This window comes from Meles meles, chromosome 18 (assembly GCF_922984935.1).
Source record: "Meles meles chromosome 18, mMelMel3.1 paternal haplotype, whole genome shotgun sequence".
Lineage (NCBI taxonomy): Eukaryota > Metazoa > Chordata > Mammalia > Carnivora > Mustelidae > Meles > Meles meles.
Window position 1 is genome coordinate 23,812,045 of NC_060083.1, and position 16,611 is coordinate 23,828,655.

At 38.4% G+C, this 16,611-nt stretch overlaps 1 protein-coding gene across 3 annotated transcripts in view; it reads left to right on the forward strand.

Moving 5' to 3' along the window:
• The window catches only part of GOSR1 (golgi SNAP receptor complex member 1), a 51,337-nt gene extending 35,655 nt beyond the window's left edge, over nucleotides 1-15,682 (forward strand). For all 3 annotated transcript variants that reach the window (XM_045985400.1, XM_045985401.1, XM_045985403.1), the window contains 3 exons: nucleotides 5,712-5,741; nucleotides 10,524-10,606; nucleotides 13,728-15,682. In XM_045985400.1, coding sequence (XP_045841356.1) covers nucleotides 5,712-5,741; nucleotides 10,524-10,606; nucleotides 13,728-13,852 — 238 coding nt within the window. In that variant the 3' untranslated portion in view covers nucleotides 13,853-15,682. The remainder of the gene's footprint in view (nucleotides 1-5,711; nucleotides 5,742-10,523; nucleotides 10,607-13,727) is intronic.
• Nucleotides 15,683-16,611: the final 929 nt, after the last annotated feature.

A 16,611-nucleotide genomic window follows, 5' to 3' on the forward strand; every position in this document is an offset into this window, starting at 1 on the left:
CATTCTAGGAAATAATTTAAATAACTACAGAGGACACACTATCCATATTCTGGACTCAACAGTTCTTTGACCCTTTAGTCCAAAGAATGAACATATGAATGCTCTTATAATTTCTTTGGTCTTTCTCAGATTTGGTAACTTCTCTCCTTGTTCACAATCATCATTCAATTTTTGTCTTTTTTTTTTTTTAAGGATTTTATTCATTTATTTGAGAGAGGGAGGGAAAGAGCATACAAGTGGGGGAAGGAGCAGAGAGAGAGGGAGAAAATATGTATATATATGGCAGTGTATGTATTACATTCCAGATATAAGAGAGATCATGTGGTATTTATCTTTCTCTGTCTTGATTTATTTCACTTAGCATAATGCTGTCATGGTCCATCCATGTTATTGCAAAGGGCAGTATTTCATTCTTTTTTACCACTGAATAATATTTCATTATATATATCACAATTTCTTTATCCATTCACCTGTTGATGACCTTAGATTGTTTCCATATCTTGGCTTTTGTAAAGAATGCTGCAGTGAACATGGGGAATATATGGGAATGCATGTATTTTTTTGAGGTAGTATTTTTGCTTTCTATTTTTGGCTTTTAATTTCAGTTCCCAGAAGTGGAATTGCTGGATCATGTGTTCTATTTTTAGTTTTTTGAGAAAATTCTATACAGTTTTCCATAGTGACTACACCAGTTTATATTCCACCAGCAGTGCCCAAGGCTTCCCTTTTTCCACTTTCTTCCAACATTTGTTATTTCTAATCATTTTGATTAGATAATGGCCATTTTAACAGGTATGAGGTGATATCTTAAAATACTTTGATTTGCATTTCCCTGATGCTTTATGATGTAGAGCATCTTTTCATCTATCTTTTGGCCAGTGGTATGTCTTTTTTGGAAAAATATTCAGGTCTTATGCCATTTTTTATTCAGATTGGGTTTTTGTTTTGTTTTGTTTTGCTACTGAGTGGTAGGAGTTCCTTACGTATGTTAGGTATTAGCCTCTTATCAGATATATGATTTCCATATATTTTCTCCCATTCAGTAAGTTGCCTTTTCATTTTGTTGATTGTTTCCTTTGCTGTGCAGAAATTTTTTAGTTTGAAAAAAAAAAAAAGAATTTTTTAGTTTGATGTAGTTCCACTTGTTAATTTTTACTTTTGTTGTTTTTGGTGTCAGATAAAAAAAAAAAAATCATCACCAAGATCTATCAAGGAGCTTACTGCCTACATTTTCCTTTAAAAGTTTTATGGTTTTGGGTCTTATGTTAAGTCTCCAATCCATTTTGAGTTAATTTGTGTATGCTGTAAGATAGTGTTCCAGTTTCATTTGCATGTGGCTGTCCAGTTTCCCCAACACCATTTATTAAAGAAACTGTCCTTTCCCCATTGTATATTCTTGGCTCTTTTGTCATAAATTAACTGACTGTGTATGTTTGGGTTTATTTCTGGACTTTCTGTTCTGTTCTGTTGATCCATATCTGTTTTTATGCTAGTACCATACTATTTCAGTTACTATAGCTTTGTAATATATAGTTTGAAATCAGTGAGCATGATTCCTCCAGCTTAGTTTTTCTTTCTCAAGATTTTTGTGGTTATTCAGGGTCTTTTATGATTCGTTACAAATCTTAGGATTGTTTGTTTCATTTCTGTAAAAAATGCCGTTGGAATTGTGAAAGGAATTGCATTGAATCTATGTATTGCTCTTGGTGGCATGGACATTTAAACAATATTCTTCCAGTCGATGAGCATGGAATGTCTTTCCATTTATTTATGTCTTCTTCAGTGTCTTTTTAATTAATGTCTTGTTTCCAGTATGTAGCTCTTTCACCTCCTTGGATAAATATATTCCTAGGTATTTTGTTCTTTTTGATGCAGTTGTAAATGGGATTTTCTTAATTTCTCTTTCTGATAGTTCATTATTAGTGTATAGAAACAATAGATTTTTGAGTCATGGGTTTTGTATTCTGCAACTTTACTGAATTCATTTATTCTAACAGTTTTTTGATTGAGTCTTTAGGGTTTTCTAAATATATAAATACATGGCTATATATAATATGTCACCTGCACATAGTGACAGTTGCCTCTTTCATTCCAGTTTGGAGGCTTTTTATTTCTTTTTCTTGCCTGATTGCTCTGGTTAGGATTTCTAAAACTGAATAAACTTGAATAAAAGTGGCAAGGAGCGCCTGGGTGGTTCAGCCATTAAGCATCTGCCTTCGGCTCAGGTCATGATCCCAGGGTCCTGGGAAGCCTGCTTTTCCCTCTCCCACTCCCCCTGCTTGTGTTCCCTCATTCACTGCATCTCTCTCTGTCAAAGAAAGAAATAAAATCTTTAAAAAGAGTAGGCATCCTTGTTTCTGATCTTAGCTTTCAGCTTTTCATCATAGATGCTGTTGTGTGCTTCTCATGGATGGCCCTTATGTTGAGGTATATTTCCTCTGTACCTGCTTTGTTGAGAGTTTTTATCATAAATGGATGTTGAATTTTGTCAGATGCTTTTTCTGCATCTGTTAAGATGATCTTGATTTTTGTCTTTCATTTTGTTGGTGCGATGTATCCCAGTGACTGATTATAGATGTTGCACCATCTTTGCATCTCTGGAATAAATCCCGCTTAATCACGGTGTATGACCCTTTTTTAATGTATTAAATTTGGTTTACTGACATTTTGTTGAGGATTTTTACATCTGTGTTCATCAGGAATATTGGCTTATACAGTAGTCCCCCTCTTCTCTGTGGTTTCGCTTTTCATGGTTTCAGTTACCTGTGGTCATCTGTGGTCCAGAGGCAGGTGACCTTACTCCTGACAGTATGTCAGAAGATCAGTAGTAGCCTAATGCTACTGCTCATTCCCCTCACTTCATCTCATCATACAGGCATTTATCACCTCATATGAGCACAAAAAGAAGGGTGAGTACAGTACAGTAAGGAATTTTGAGAATGAAAGATCACATTCACATCACTTTTACTACAGTATGTTGTTACAATTACTCTATTTTACTTAGTTCTTGTTGTAATCCCTTACTGTGCATAATTTATAAATTAAATTTTATCATTTGTATGCATGTATAGGAAAAAACATAGTCTACATAGTCGACATGTCCACGGTTTCAGGCATTCTCTGGGGTCTTGAAATGTATCCCTCATGGATAAGGGGAGACTAGCAGGGAGTCTGCTTCTCTCTCTCCCTCTGCCCCCTCCTTGCCTTTGCACACACTCTCTCTCTGACTGTCTCTGTCTCAAATGAATAAATAAAACCTTTTTTAAAAAACAAACTGGTTTGGGGCTGCCTGGATGGCTCAGTTGGTGAAGCGGGGTCATGATCCCAGGATCCTGAGATTGAGTCCCGTGTCAGGCTCTCTGCGCAGTGGGGAGTCTTCTTCTCCCTCTCCCTCTACCTGCCACTCCCCCAGCTGTGTGCACACACTCTCTCTCTTCCTATCTCAAATAAATAAATAAAATAAACTGGTTTGCTGAGATAGGTAATGTAATTACTTACTTTCATATTGTACTTCCTGCATCCTAAAATGACTTACTTTTTTTGCCCTTCGATACACTAAAAGGCTTTAATGAGGACAGTCAACCAAACCATTGTTTTGAACAAGGAGATATTAACCCAATTCTAGTTAACCACTCCCTTTTTTGTGAGTTTATGATCACCTTACAAGACACCTGTAGGCATATGTATTGTCTGTCTCCATAGTAAGGTCTGCAGAAGTTAGTACCTTGTCTTTGTAGCCCCTGTCTGATGCAGCTTTCTTCCAGGGCACTTCTGAACACATTTGTTAACAAAATAAATGCATACTTATCAATAGAATTCACCAGAACCGTGGGTTTATTTGGAAATTTGTATCAACTTTATGCTTAGTTTTAGAATTAGTCCATAGTTACTGAGAAACTACTGTAATAATAGCAGAAAATACTTAGTGTTTACCATGTACCAGGTTCTGTTCTAATCACTATATATAAACTTCTCTAATCCTCTTAACAGGTAGGGGGTTTTTGTTTCTTGTTTTTTGTTTTTGTTTTTCTTTCGCTTGTTTATCATTCCCATTTTACAGGTGAGAAAACTTAGCCATAGAGTAGTTTACCTAATGTCAGATCGCTATGAAGTGGTAGAAATAGCATTCAGAAGCCACATAGTCTGGTCCTTAATTCCTCCACTATCTTTGTAATTTTTGAAATTATTATTTTTTTTTAAGAGGGGGGAGGGGGTGGGGAGGGGCAGGGGAAGAAGGAGAGAAAGAATCTTAAGGAGGCTCCGTGTCCCACACAGAGCCCAACTCGGGCCCCATCTCACAGCCCTGAGATCATGACCTGAGCCAAAACCAAGAGTCAGACACTTAACTGACTGAGCCCCCCAGGTGCCCCGTGTTATTTTTGAAATTCTTAACAAAAATATTATTTTTGAAATTGACATTTTTGAAAGTTCATCTTTGTCCCCTAATTCCTGCAGTAACTTAGATTTCCTGGTCCACTACTTTATTATGAAACCTCCAGTTACTAGTTGATACAGTGAACTTAAAAATTCTTTCGGAGAGGTGCCTGGGTGGCTCAGTGAGTTAAGCCTCTGCCTTCGGCTCAAGTCATGATTTCAGGGTCCTGGGATCGAGCCCCAAATCGGGCTCTCTGCTCAGCAGGGAGCCTGCTTCCCCTTCTCTCTCTCTCTCTCTCTCTCTCTGCCTGCCTCTCTGCCTACTTGTGATCTCTCTCTCTCTGTCAAATAAGTAAGTAAAATCTTTAAAAAAATTTTCTCTTGGAAAGAAGTAGTTAGGAAGAAATATGCACGTGATAAGTTGAGAACCTGCCATGCGCCTTGCACTCTGCCAGGTGGACGCAGATGTCTAGGAGCTAGTTCTGCTGTCCGCTGTAGGGCAGCACCTTTACCAGTTTTGATGCCTATGAATTCCTCCCTGGAATACTAGACTTCTCTCTTTCCCGTGTGTAATGCATAAAGACAAATGTTTGACAGATCAAAGGTGCATTTAGTGTCTTTATTCACATTCTTGAATTGTACAATTGGTAGGCTAAACTTTGGTTTCATCTCCAAAACAAGAAAAATGTTTCCCGAAAATGGAAGGAACTTTAAGGTAGAAATAATTACTACTTATAGGCGTCAGAACTGTATTTCCTTATCCTGTCTCAACAAGTTGGTTGTAATTCTTAAGTTTTGAAGAGATGGTGGTGACAAGTTTGAGCTATCTAGATTAAAGAAGTTTCGTTTCTTTATGCTGTCATTAAAACTGTTCTGTCTTTAATCATCGAGTATCTCTGTGGAAGAAATAGATTTAAGCTAACAAATACAAGTAAGATGAAAATTATATATGTGGATGAGTTAAATTTATTTTAGAGCCCAAAACATTCTCTAGATGCTTTCAAAAGTCTTGGGTAGGGGCACCTGGGTGGCTCAGTGGGTTAAAGCCTCTGCCTTCGGCTCAGGTCATGATCCCGGGGTCCTGGGATCGAGCCCCACACCACATCGGGCTCTCTGCTCAGCAGGGAGCCTGCTTCCACTTCTCTCTCTGCCTGCCTCTCTGCCTAGTTGTGATTTCTCTCTGTCAAATAAATAAAATATTTAAAAAAAAAAGTCTTGGGTATTTGTTTATATAAGTGGCTGAGAAGTTAATCTCTAAAATGTAGAAAAATTAAGAAAAATTAAGTTTTAAATGTACCTTAATAATTTCAGAATTTTAATTTCCATTTTATTTGCAGCTCAGATCGTCTGATAGAAGAGACAATAAGGTAGGAAGACATTTTTGTTTTACTTTAGTGCGTTTTTTGTTTGCTTGCAACATAAATGAATAGATTAGGTTGACCCTGTAACTAGAGTTAAAGTTAATTTTCATTCTTAAAGATAGGAATTCCACTAGATTGTGATGTATTTTTACTGCATCCTTCTCTTATCAGAGACATTTGAAGCCCAAAATATTCATTTTTAGAATTAGGCTGATTTACCTAGGTTAATTCTTCCGATTAATTCATACTCAGTACTTTCAGCTTCAGTTTTTTCATTCTCACTTTGTAATGGAAAACCATTTAGACATGTGATTTGGTAAATGTCTTATTTATACCATTTATGTCAATTTGGTTTCTGTCACAGCAGCTGCAGAAAATCTTCTGCAGCCGTATTTAGTATTATCTGTCATAACACTGAAGTAGTTCATTACTTAAGGTAAGGGACATTTGTTAGTTGGTTTGAACTGCATAATTCTGTAGGATTGGTGAATTACTAGATACTGTCTTATGAAGGAAAAAAGTAAATGAACTAGATGTGATCTCCGCAGTTGAGAATTCAGCGGTGTCTGAAGCATTTTTAAGGAAGGATATAATGACGTATGTGGAAACATCAGCAAACATATGTACCCTTACTTGAGGCTGTGGTATTGTGCTCAAGTGCTTTACATGCTTTATTTTATTTAATTTCTTCAATAACCCATGGAATAAACACTGTGTTCAAAACAAAAAAGAAATTAAGGTAAGTAATTTGCCTGTGGTCACATGATTGATCCATTGTGTTGAGAATTCAGATCTTCAGATCTGAATCTCTTTCATTCTAGAACCAGAGCTCTATCTAAATGACTACCCTGTTTACCACCTTGTAGAAAGAGTACAAGCTCTGGAGTGTGCTTTGGTCTGTGCTACTTATCAGATCTCTGTTCTTGGATAACTTACTCAGGGCCTTCATTTTGTTAGTGTTTAAATACAAGGATTGATGATAATACCTACCCTAAAAGATTACTGTGAAGATTAAATGTAATGTGAGGTAAAAATGCCTAATACAATGCCTGGCTAATAGTGGGTAATCTTTAAGTAGTAGCTGTATTATTAATGCAGACTCTTTTTAAACCTTTTATTTTGACATTTCAGATTTCAGAATAATTCCAGTAGTAAAAGAATTCCCATATTCCTTTTACTTAGAGTCCCCACCTTAACATTTTGCCACATTGGCTTTTTCATTTTTTTTCTAAACTATTTAAAAATAAATTGCAGACTTGATGCCTCTCTACTACTAAATATTTCATCATTCATATTTTAAATCTGTATTTATATTGATAGGGACTCATAGATTCTTATTTTATTCAGTAGGTTATAATGTTTCTATCATTATTTAATAAAGTATAATCTCTTAAAACAGTATGCAGTTATCATATCTGGAGATTTTGTTTAAATTACATGCACTGGGTTGTCCATCTGAACAGTTTTTGCACCATTGCCTAATTGTCAACTGAAATATTTTCCTTGTGACTCCTTCCCTTTCATCAGCACTTAAAGTGAAATCACATTTGCCAAGAATTTTTCACTTAAAGTTTCCCTATTATCCTTTTCCTTTTTTTCTTCCTTTTATTTCTTGCTCTTTCTATCTGATCTTCTTTAGGCCAGGCTTCCTTAAGCTTTTCAACTCAAAGCTGGCCTATTCAAGGACTGGTAATTATGAGTATAAAAATTTGGGGCACCTGGGTGGCTGGCTCAGTGGGTTAAAGCCTCTGCCTTCGGCTCAGGTCATGATCCCAGGTTCCTGGGATCGAGCCCCACATCAGGCTCCTTGCTCAGCGGGGAGCCTGCTTCCCCCTCTCACTCTCTCTCTCTCTGCTTGCCTCTCTGCCTGCTTGTGATCTCTGTCTGTCACATGAATAAATTAAAAAAAAAAAATTGGGGGTACTTCTTAGCTTAGGAACATTTGAAAACCATAGAATCCCTGCTACTACTATTTTGCCAGTTAAAAAGCAAAAAAAAAAAAAAAAAATAGCAGTTTTTTTATTTTATTCTTTTCCTTTTTTTAGATCTGGTAGGTACCACAGATGAAATTTTATTGACTCTTAAGTTAGTTATGTTTACTTTTTTTTTTTTTTAAAGATTTTATTTATTTACTTGACAGAGAGAGAGATCACAAATAGGCAGAGTGGCAGGCAGAGAGGAAGAGGGAAGCAGGCTCCCTGCTGAGCAGAGAGCCCATTGGAAGGGGGGAGGGCTTGATCCCAGAACCCTGGGATCATGACCTGAGCCGAAGGCAGAGGCTTAACCCACTGAGCCACACAGGCGCCCCAGTTATGATTACTTATAAACAATCTAAAATTTAAGTGTCAGATAATAATTATTTTTGCATATTCTATATATAACAATTTATGTTTTTCTTTTGGAGATTTTAAGAATTTTTAAGAATATGTGCACAGCTGGGGGCGCCTGGGTGGCTCAGTGGGTGAAAGCCTCTGCCTTCAGCTCAGGTCATGATCCCAGGGTCCTGGAATCGAGCCCCACATCGGGCTCTCTGCTCAGCAGGGAGCCTGCTTCCTCCTCTCTCTGCGGGCCTCTCTCCCTGCCTCTCTGCCGCCTTGTGATCTCTGTCTGTCAAATAAATAAAATCTTAAAAAAAAAAATGAATATGTGCACAACTGAATATAGACTCTGGCATCAATTGATGGAAAAGAACTACTATTTTTAGTATTTATTCTTAAGCTTTAAGTGTATAACTACTCTTGTCTTTTGTTGAGAAAATAAGTGTATGAGTTTAGTTTACAGAGCAGGTAAGGAAGTTCCAGTAAGCACATCAATGATTTATCATTTTAATGATTTATCATTTTAAAAGCATTATATATTATTTGGAGTTTATGTTTTGCTTCCGAGTATTTGACCCTTGAAATAACAACAACCTAGATTTCACTCAGCTGGACTCCAAATGATGTAATGAGATGGGAAAGTATGTCTAGATATACTCTGTGTGGTACTGGCTATCATGCATATTCAACAAGATAATAACATAATGATATCCATTCTCTAAGGAATACAAAGTGCTTTGTGGAAATTATTTTTTAATCTTCTTTATCTCTTCTGAGTCAAAGTGCGTGGGAGACGGTGGTAGTCCCAGTATAAAAAACAGGCATATATGATTCGAAGATTGCCTTCAGAAGCTTAGCCTCACTTTAAATCAAATTGTGTTACTTTATACAAAACCATAATACCCGTTTTAAAGTACATTATAAATTTATGTTAAAACAACCACATTTTAAAAGTATCATATTCTATCGCAGACATAATTATGAATAAGAACTAATGATGCAAAGGGTGTTGTTAGTTTGGACTCTTCTTGTGTTCTTTTTGGTTTTGGGATCTAAAATTCAGTGTAAAATTAACATTACCAGCTTCCTTCTGTTTTATTCTCATCTGGTTGTTCTTCAGGCCTGCTCCACTGCACTGGTCCTGGGGTGCAGTTACCCTCAAATAACCTTCAAATAACCTCCTTTATTGGATCACCTATTTCTTGAATTTAGTGTCTTCCATTTTCTTAGTTTATTCCCTTACTATGCGAACCACGTTCTTTAGTAGTTTCCTGAGAAAGAACAGGAGGTACAATTTTGAACTTTTCACATCTATTCTTAATTTATTGTTTAGCTGAGTTAGAGAGTTCTAGGTTAGAAGCAACTCTGGGGGTGCCTGGGTGGCTCAGTGGGTTGGAGCCTCTGCCTTCGGCTCAGGTCATGATCCCAGGGTCCTGGGATCGAGCCCCGCATCGGGCTTTCTGCTCCACTGGGAGCCTGCTTCCTCCTCTCTCTCTGCCTGCCTCTCTGCCTACTTGTGATATCTGTCTGTTAAATAAATAAATAAAATATTTTAAAAAGAAAAAAAAGAGGCAACTCTGAAATTTTTGAAGGTGCTGTTTTCAGTACTTTTTAAAAAAGATTTTATTTATTTGGGGCACCTGGGTGGCTCAGTGGGTTAAAGCCTCTGCCTTCGGCTCAGGTCATGATCCCAGAGTCCTGGGATCAAGCCCCGGTTCCTTGCTCGGTGGGAAGCCTGCTTCTCCCTCTCCCTTTCCCACTCCCCCTGGTTGTATTCCCTCTCTCGCTGTCTCTTTTTAAATAAATAAATAAATAATAATAAAAATAAAATCTGCCTAATTGGTTCTTAAGTAGAATTCTGGAACATAGTCTTTTCATAAATTAAGGACGGTTATATATGAATATTTTGTGATGTGTTACACTTTTGGTTCTATTTTTATGATTGTAATTTCCTACTTCCCTCTCAACAGTTTTCCTGATGAAGGATATTTTAATAGCTGGCCCCTTTCAAAACCATTTTTTTTTTAAGATTTTATTTATTTATTTCAGAGAGAGAGGGAGAGAGAGCGTACAGAGGGAGAGGGAGAAGCAGGACTCAATCCCAGGACCCTAGGAACATGACCTGAGCCGAAGGCAGATGGTTAACTGACTAAGCCACCCCAGAGCCCCTTTCAAAACCATTTTAAGAAGCTTTTGTAATAGTGATTTAGTCTATTATTTCATTTGTTACTTTGGGAGAAATCACAGGGAATGGCCTACTGCTTTGTCCATCAGAGGATATTAGTGGGGATGGAATGGTCATTTGGGAAAAGGACAGTGTAAAGGTGACTTGGGAAATGACTTTTTCTGCCCATGCTTTTTAAGATGATGTTGCTTATCTTAGTTTTCTGTTCACTTTTTAAGGGTCTGATGGATCTGTGCAGGATAATTTTAAATGCCAGTGTAATTATCTTCTCTTTTTCCCCTTCAGCATTGCTATGGCAACAAAAGAAAATATGACTTCCCAGAGAGGAATGTTGAAGTCGATTCAGAGCAAAATGAATACTTTGGCCAGTATCCTTTTTGAAAGTTTAAAATCTCTAGTTCTTGGCAGGGGGGAGGTGTCTATGCTTTTTTTTTTTTTTTTTTTTTGTGGTCATGTTGCTATCATCAATAGCAGTTGAGGCCATTATTACATAATATGAATATGCCTTGTATTCCTACGTTATATAAGTTGATACTGTTTAGCGCCATTTGTGAAAGATTGTACACTAAAAGTCTGATATTAATAGATTTAGAAAAAAATTATCAATTTGAATTTTCAAATTATTCACAAAATTATTTTACATTTTAAAAGCTCTTGAATCCATGTTAGAATGCCACAAATATATATTATTCTTACCTCAACATTGTAAATGACATGCTTTTTCTTCTTTTTCCAGTTTGGAGAATTAAGTCAGTGGCAGATGCTTAGAAGGAGAAGGAAGGAGACAGCCATAACATGTTGTAGATGAGTGTAACTGCCCGTATTTTCATGTGACTCTTCAGACACAAGCTGAGTGCTCAGATAGTTTATTGTGACCTCTACTTTTTAATTCTTGACTTTCCTGACTTGAATTAGGATTACTAATACTTCCATGAAAGCCAGTGGAGAAACTCGTAAGCCTGCTACTCTGAAACATTTTGTTTTCTCTCTGAGAAGTCAAGCCTTTTGGAGAAGAGAAGTTTTCTTTCCCAATTACGAAGGGAGGAAGGACCCATAATTTTCAAAAGTTGAGTATCTTCTGGTCCTGATCATTTAAAGTCACATTTAGTTTGATACTTATTTGCCTAGGGAGTATCCTGAAGTGTATTGGTATTTTCCAGTTTTTTTGTGAATTTTGTTCCTGTTTTGTTATCCTCAGCAGAAACCAGACATCCACAGTCATGTCTGTTTTATGTAGGGCTATACAGTTTACAGAGTACTGCTGTATACATTGCATCATCAAGTTATAATACTTACAGAAGAATGCGTATTCAAAAAAGTCAAATAAAATGGGTTTTAGGACTCCATAGTCCTAAAATGGAAACCTAATTTAGACTGACTTAAGGAGGGAAAGGAGGTAATTAATTTGTTTATATTTATCTTAAATTCATGGGTAGAATTCGGCTTAAGACATAGCTCGATTAAGGAGTTTAGATTTTATTATTAATCTGCCATTCCTCTCCCTTTTCCGCCTGTCTACTCCATCTCTTATCTTTCCTTGTGGTTGGCCTCATTCTCAGGTTTTCTCCTCATGGGGACAGAGATGGCTGTAGAGTCGTCTTTTACTAGTTCAGAAATCCCCATGGAATGAGGGGGGGTTCTTTTCTAACAGCAGTGATAAAATGTCCCCAGAGGACTGTAGTTGCCCAAGCTAGAGTCACTGAAGATATTGTTCCTGGCCAATCCTGAGTTTTGTACGTATACCTGATGGCAGAGGACAAGGTCAGCCCACACTATTACATGAACTAGAAACTAGATTACTATAGGAGAAAGCGGGGTGGGGGGGGGCGCTCCATAAAGGTAAACCGCACAGAAGTGTACCCGTTAGAAACATTTCCTAATGCCAAGTTTGCGTACTCTAAGGGGATTGTTCATCCTTTTACCATCCTTTTACTAAACAAAAAGAGATTAAACATTTGCTCCGGGGCGCCTGGGTGGCTCAGTGGGTTAAAGCCTCTGCCTTAGGCTCAGGTCGTGATCCCAGAGTCCTGGGCTCTGTGCTCTGTGCTCAGTGGGGAGCCTGCTTCCCCCTCTCTCTCTGCCTGCCTCTCTCCCTACTTGTTACCTCTCTCTCTCTGTTAAATAACTAAATAAAATCTTTAAAAAAAAAAAAAATTTTGCTCCGTATGAGATTCGTACCTTGTTAAAGTTTCTGCCTATTATTTCATGCTTCCTGTTGTATATTTTAAAAGTTATTTCTGCATTTTTTTTCATTACTTCAAAAAGCACATTAATGCTTAACAGTATATAAAACTCTATTCTGGGGCGCCTGGGTGGCTCAGTGGGTTAAGCCTCTGCCTTCGGCTCAGGTCATGATCTCAGGGTCCTGGGATCGAGTCCCGCATCGGGCTCTCTGCCCAGCAGAGAGCCTGCTTCCCTTCCTCTCTCTCTGCCTGCCTCTCTTGTGATTTCTCTCTGTCAAATAAATAAAATCTTTAAAAAAAAAAAAAAAATCTCTATTCTGGGTAGGAAGGGAAATTCAAGATTACTAGAAGACATGGTCCTAAACATAGAATACGTAGAATGTGTAAGTCCAGGAATATGGTCCCTACTGAGTAGTTTAATTACAGGAAAATGCAGTACGGACTCGCGGGGTGGAGGTGTTATTCCAGCTCGCTAGAGTTGTGGGTGCTTTTTGTTGGTGGTTTTTCTGACTTTGCTGGGATCCGTCTGTTAAAGAGGGCGTACCTGCAGGTGTGTTGTTGGAAACGCCAAGCAATATAGGAAGCGCGGGCGCCTGCTCTGGTCTGCAGCATATAAGCTGGAGTATGAGGACAGTTTGAAATACTCAGTAAAATGTAGTCGTGACTGTTTTTAAACTTCTAAAATTGGAAATTTGCCATCTTTTTTGAATGTTTCCCACGTAGAGCAGTGTAACCCATTTTCCTACCGTATCCTACCTACTGCTACAAAGTAAATTTAAAAGTTTCAATAATTCACCAGCGTCTGATTTATTCAGGCCCTAGATTTGGTTCCCACCAATTGACTGATTCTCAGGGGGTTATCACCCCGTGAGGAGAGGATCAGTTACTTCTTCAAAACTCTTCTGGCAGAACTTCTACTCTCCTGAGAGAAGGGGTTTAAAGAGAGATGGAGAGGGGAGAGGTGTGAGGGGGAGAGGGCAAGAGGGAGGAGGGGAGCGGGGGTGGGGAACAGGGCTGCAGTAGCAGCAGTAGTTGCCAGTACCCGTGCCTCCCTGCCCTGCACACTGGCTCCCACCCTGCCCCGAAGCCTGGTAGTGATCCTCAGTTTGTTTGCGACCTTGAGCAGCAGGACACCCCCAGCTAGGACATGTGTTTTTTAAGGGCTCCCTCAGTGTAATTTTCTTCCCCCGTATTTCTTCTCATTATTTATTGTTTCTGGACCATGCTGATCTCTATTTTTGTGACTCCTGTGACTTTTCACTAAAGAGGCTTCTTCAGATATGACCTTAATAAAGATTTCCCAAAGATCGTTTTCCTGCTGTGAACAGCCTGATCCAGCGGATCAATCTTAGGAAGCGGCGAGACTCCCTCATCCTGGGCGGAGTCATTGGCGTCTGTACCATCCTGTTGCTGCTGTATGCTTTCCATTGATGGAACGCCTCGGGGGACTCTTGGCGGCCTCCACTTTCACACCCTGATCTGGAATAAGGAAAGTAGGAAGGAGAAGTTGATTGTCCTGATGATTAGCCTGACCAGCAGGAGTAATCAGGACTGACAGCCGTGGACTCTGAGACATGGTCAGGGTGAGCTGAAGCCAGTTTCTCTGTGCTGTCTTTTCTAACACACATTTCCTTCTGTTACGAGTTTAAAAAAAAAAAAAAAAAAAAAAGTCAGTTGCTTTTGTCTTCCCAGGAGGTAAGTAAACCAATCTGAAACAGAGTTTCTGTGCTTCAGTAATAGTATGGAAGGCTGATGACAAGCCAGGTCTTACAGCTGGACTCCAGAAAACCAGGTGTCTCTGTATCCAAAGACTGCTTTCCTTTTAGCCCCCAGACTGGGTTGTGAATAAAAATAGTTCTTGTGCTTTTATTTTACACTCATGATGAGAAACCACAAGTCATTTCCTGATAAGCTGTACTATAAATTTCTACTCCGCGTCCCTGTTTTGGTATTCAAGGAGAATTACATTTTTCACAGATTCTTTGAGATGCCAACAGGTCAACTTCAACACAGTTGTGGTTGTCTGAAACAGAAGACAAACACTGCAAAAACCCTTTTTTTCCCTTTTTGTAAATTGTATGCACACTGGGGTTGACTGTATTATTGGAAAAGCATCAAGAATAACAGGCTTTTTTTTGTCAGTCATTGTTTTGATTTTTTGTTTATTTCTTTCATTGGATTAATATTTGCTACTCTAAGTCAACGAAATTCCAGTCCTACCGTGATAAAAGTAACTAATAGCCAGTGTCTGTCATTGCCCTCACCATTCCTCAGAGTGAGCGGACTGCTCAGTTTTCAACTGATCTATTCAACAAGCCTCATGTAAAAAGACATTGACTAAGGGGTCACCGTCCAGATGATTCCATTTGTAAATGCTCCGTGGTCTAGGAGCAAAAGTTTGAGAACTGCTGCCTGATGTACTAGGAATTCTGGGTTTTAGAAAGTCTGTTCATTCCAAATGTGTTAAGATTTCCCAAACATCCAGAGAACGGTTTTACTGTTAAAGGTGCATGTAACAGAATCTGTCTCCATCTGCACCTGTCTTTTACTACCATCCCTGGACAGTGACAAAATTTTTAAACCACCCACCAGAATTCTTTTCAGGTTTAACCATTTCTCTATTTCTGTAAATGTATGACTTGCCTAACTGAACTACCACAGATAGCTTGAAGACTTCAGCATCTGCACTCCTCACCAAGAAAGTTGCTCCTCACCATTGGAATTGACTCTGGTATTTATAGTATTGGCTTCAGACTGTGCCGCAGGGAATGAAAGGATATTAGTGTGTAGTTCTTAACTGCATCACAGTGCGTGGGTGAGGACATTCAGGTGAACTGAATCACAGGCTGATGGTTATGCTAACCCCTGGTCTGGTACAGAAACAAAGGCTTTTCCTTCTGGTGTCAAAGTTTTATTATGTCCTGGGTATGAAAGGCATTTGATACTTTTTTTTTTTTTAACTACGGGGTTTATTTTTCTAAATATGGGTTGATCGATCAGTTAATTGATTGGGGATGCCCTCAAAAGGAAGTTTGAGTTTTCCCAACATGAACCTTAAAGGATCAGAGAAGTTCATTTATTAAATTCTCTGTTGGGAGAACAAAACTTCTCTCCCCTGACACTTTATTATTATCTTTGATTTTTCAAAGGGCCCTGATTGGTGGTTGTGCCTCAGCTAGAATTTATTGGGACTTTCATTGCTATATGGTTGGCATTTATAAAATCTGAAGTATCATAAATAAAGTTATTTATTTAATTATACTACCAGTCTTTTTTACTGGTCTGATTATTTGGTACATTCATTAAAGCTGATTATATGAGGGTAAACTGAGGGCCTGAGCTAACCTAGCTTGCTGCACTAAGCAAACATGTACTTTTGATGGGTGATGAGCCTCTCAGTTAGGGTTATGCTTAAATGAAGTAATAAAATTATGTTGGTTATTTTCGTTTTGAAAATAAACTAGTTCTTCCAAGGAAGTTGAAAAAGCTTGGTGTAGATGTTGGTGTCAGGTGTGTCTGACTAACCGCCCGGTGCTGCAGCCCATAGTGAGGTGACCCGGGGCAAGTGTAGATAGCTAGGATCCTCTCCTCTTACAGTTCCTTCATTCGCAGAAACAAGCCCTGGAATAAGGAAATAGAAGTATGCCATGTCATTTACAAGAAGGGGATTTGAATCCCATGATGGCTGATTTGAATTCTTTCAGTTTCATGCCATTTAACTTTTTTTAACCATCTTAGTTTTCTCCCGTTTTCTTCTGCCCTTACAGACCTGCTGCTGGACTCAGGAGCCAGCTGTAGTTGCTTGTTAGAGCTGGGAGGTCAGAAAGAAGTTGCCTCTTAGGGGAAATTATTCTCTCTCGGCCATTGTCTTACATAATAATGCATCTTTCCTTTGGGGTCATTTTAGTAACCATTCAGAACTTCCTTTTCACTAAGAAGTATGAAAAACTATGGCAACATAAAGGACAAAATTCCCAAAAGTGTACTTCTGAGATTTTGTTTTAATGTGTGCTGATAACTTTAGTTAAAAATGTTTAATTGACTACTAAATTCAAACCCAGATTTCCAAGTGCTTCAGTTGATCTGTCCTGGCTCTCTCTATATTCTTCTTAGTGTTTTTAAGGATGCTGAAGGATTCCCTGGAACCTGCATTGCTCACCCTTTATTTTTCTAGTGTTAGAAAAGGGCTT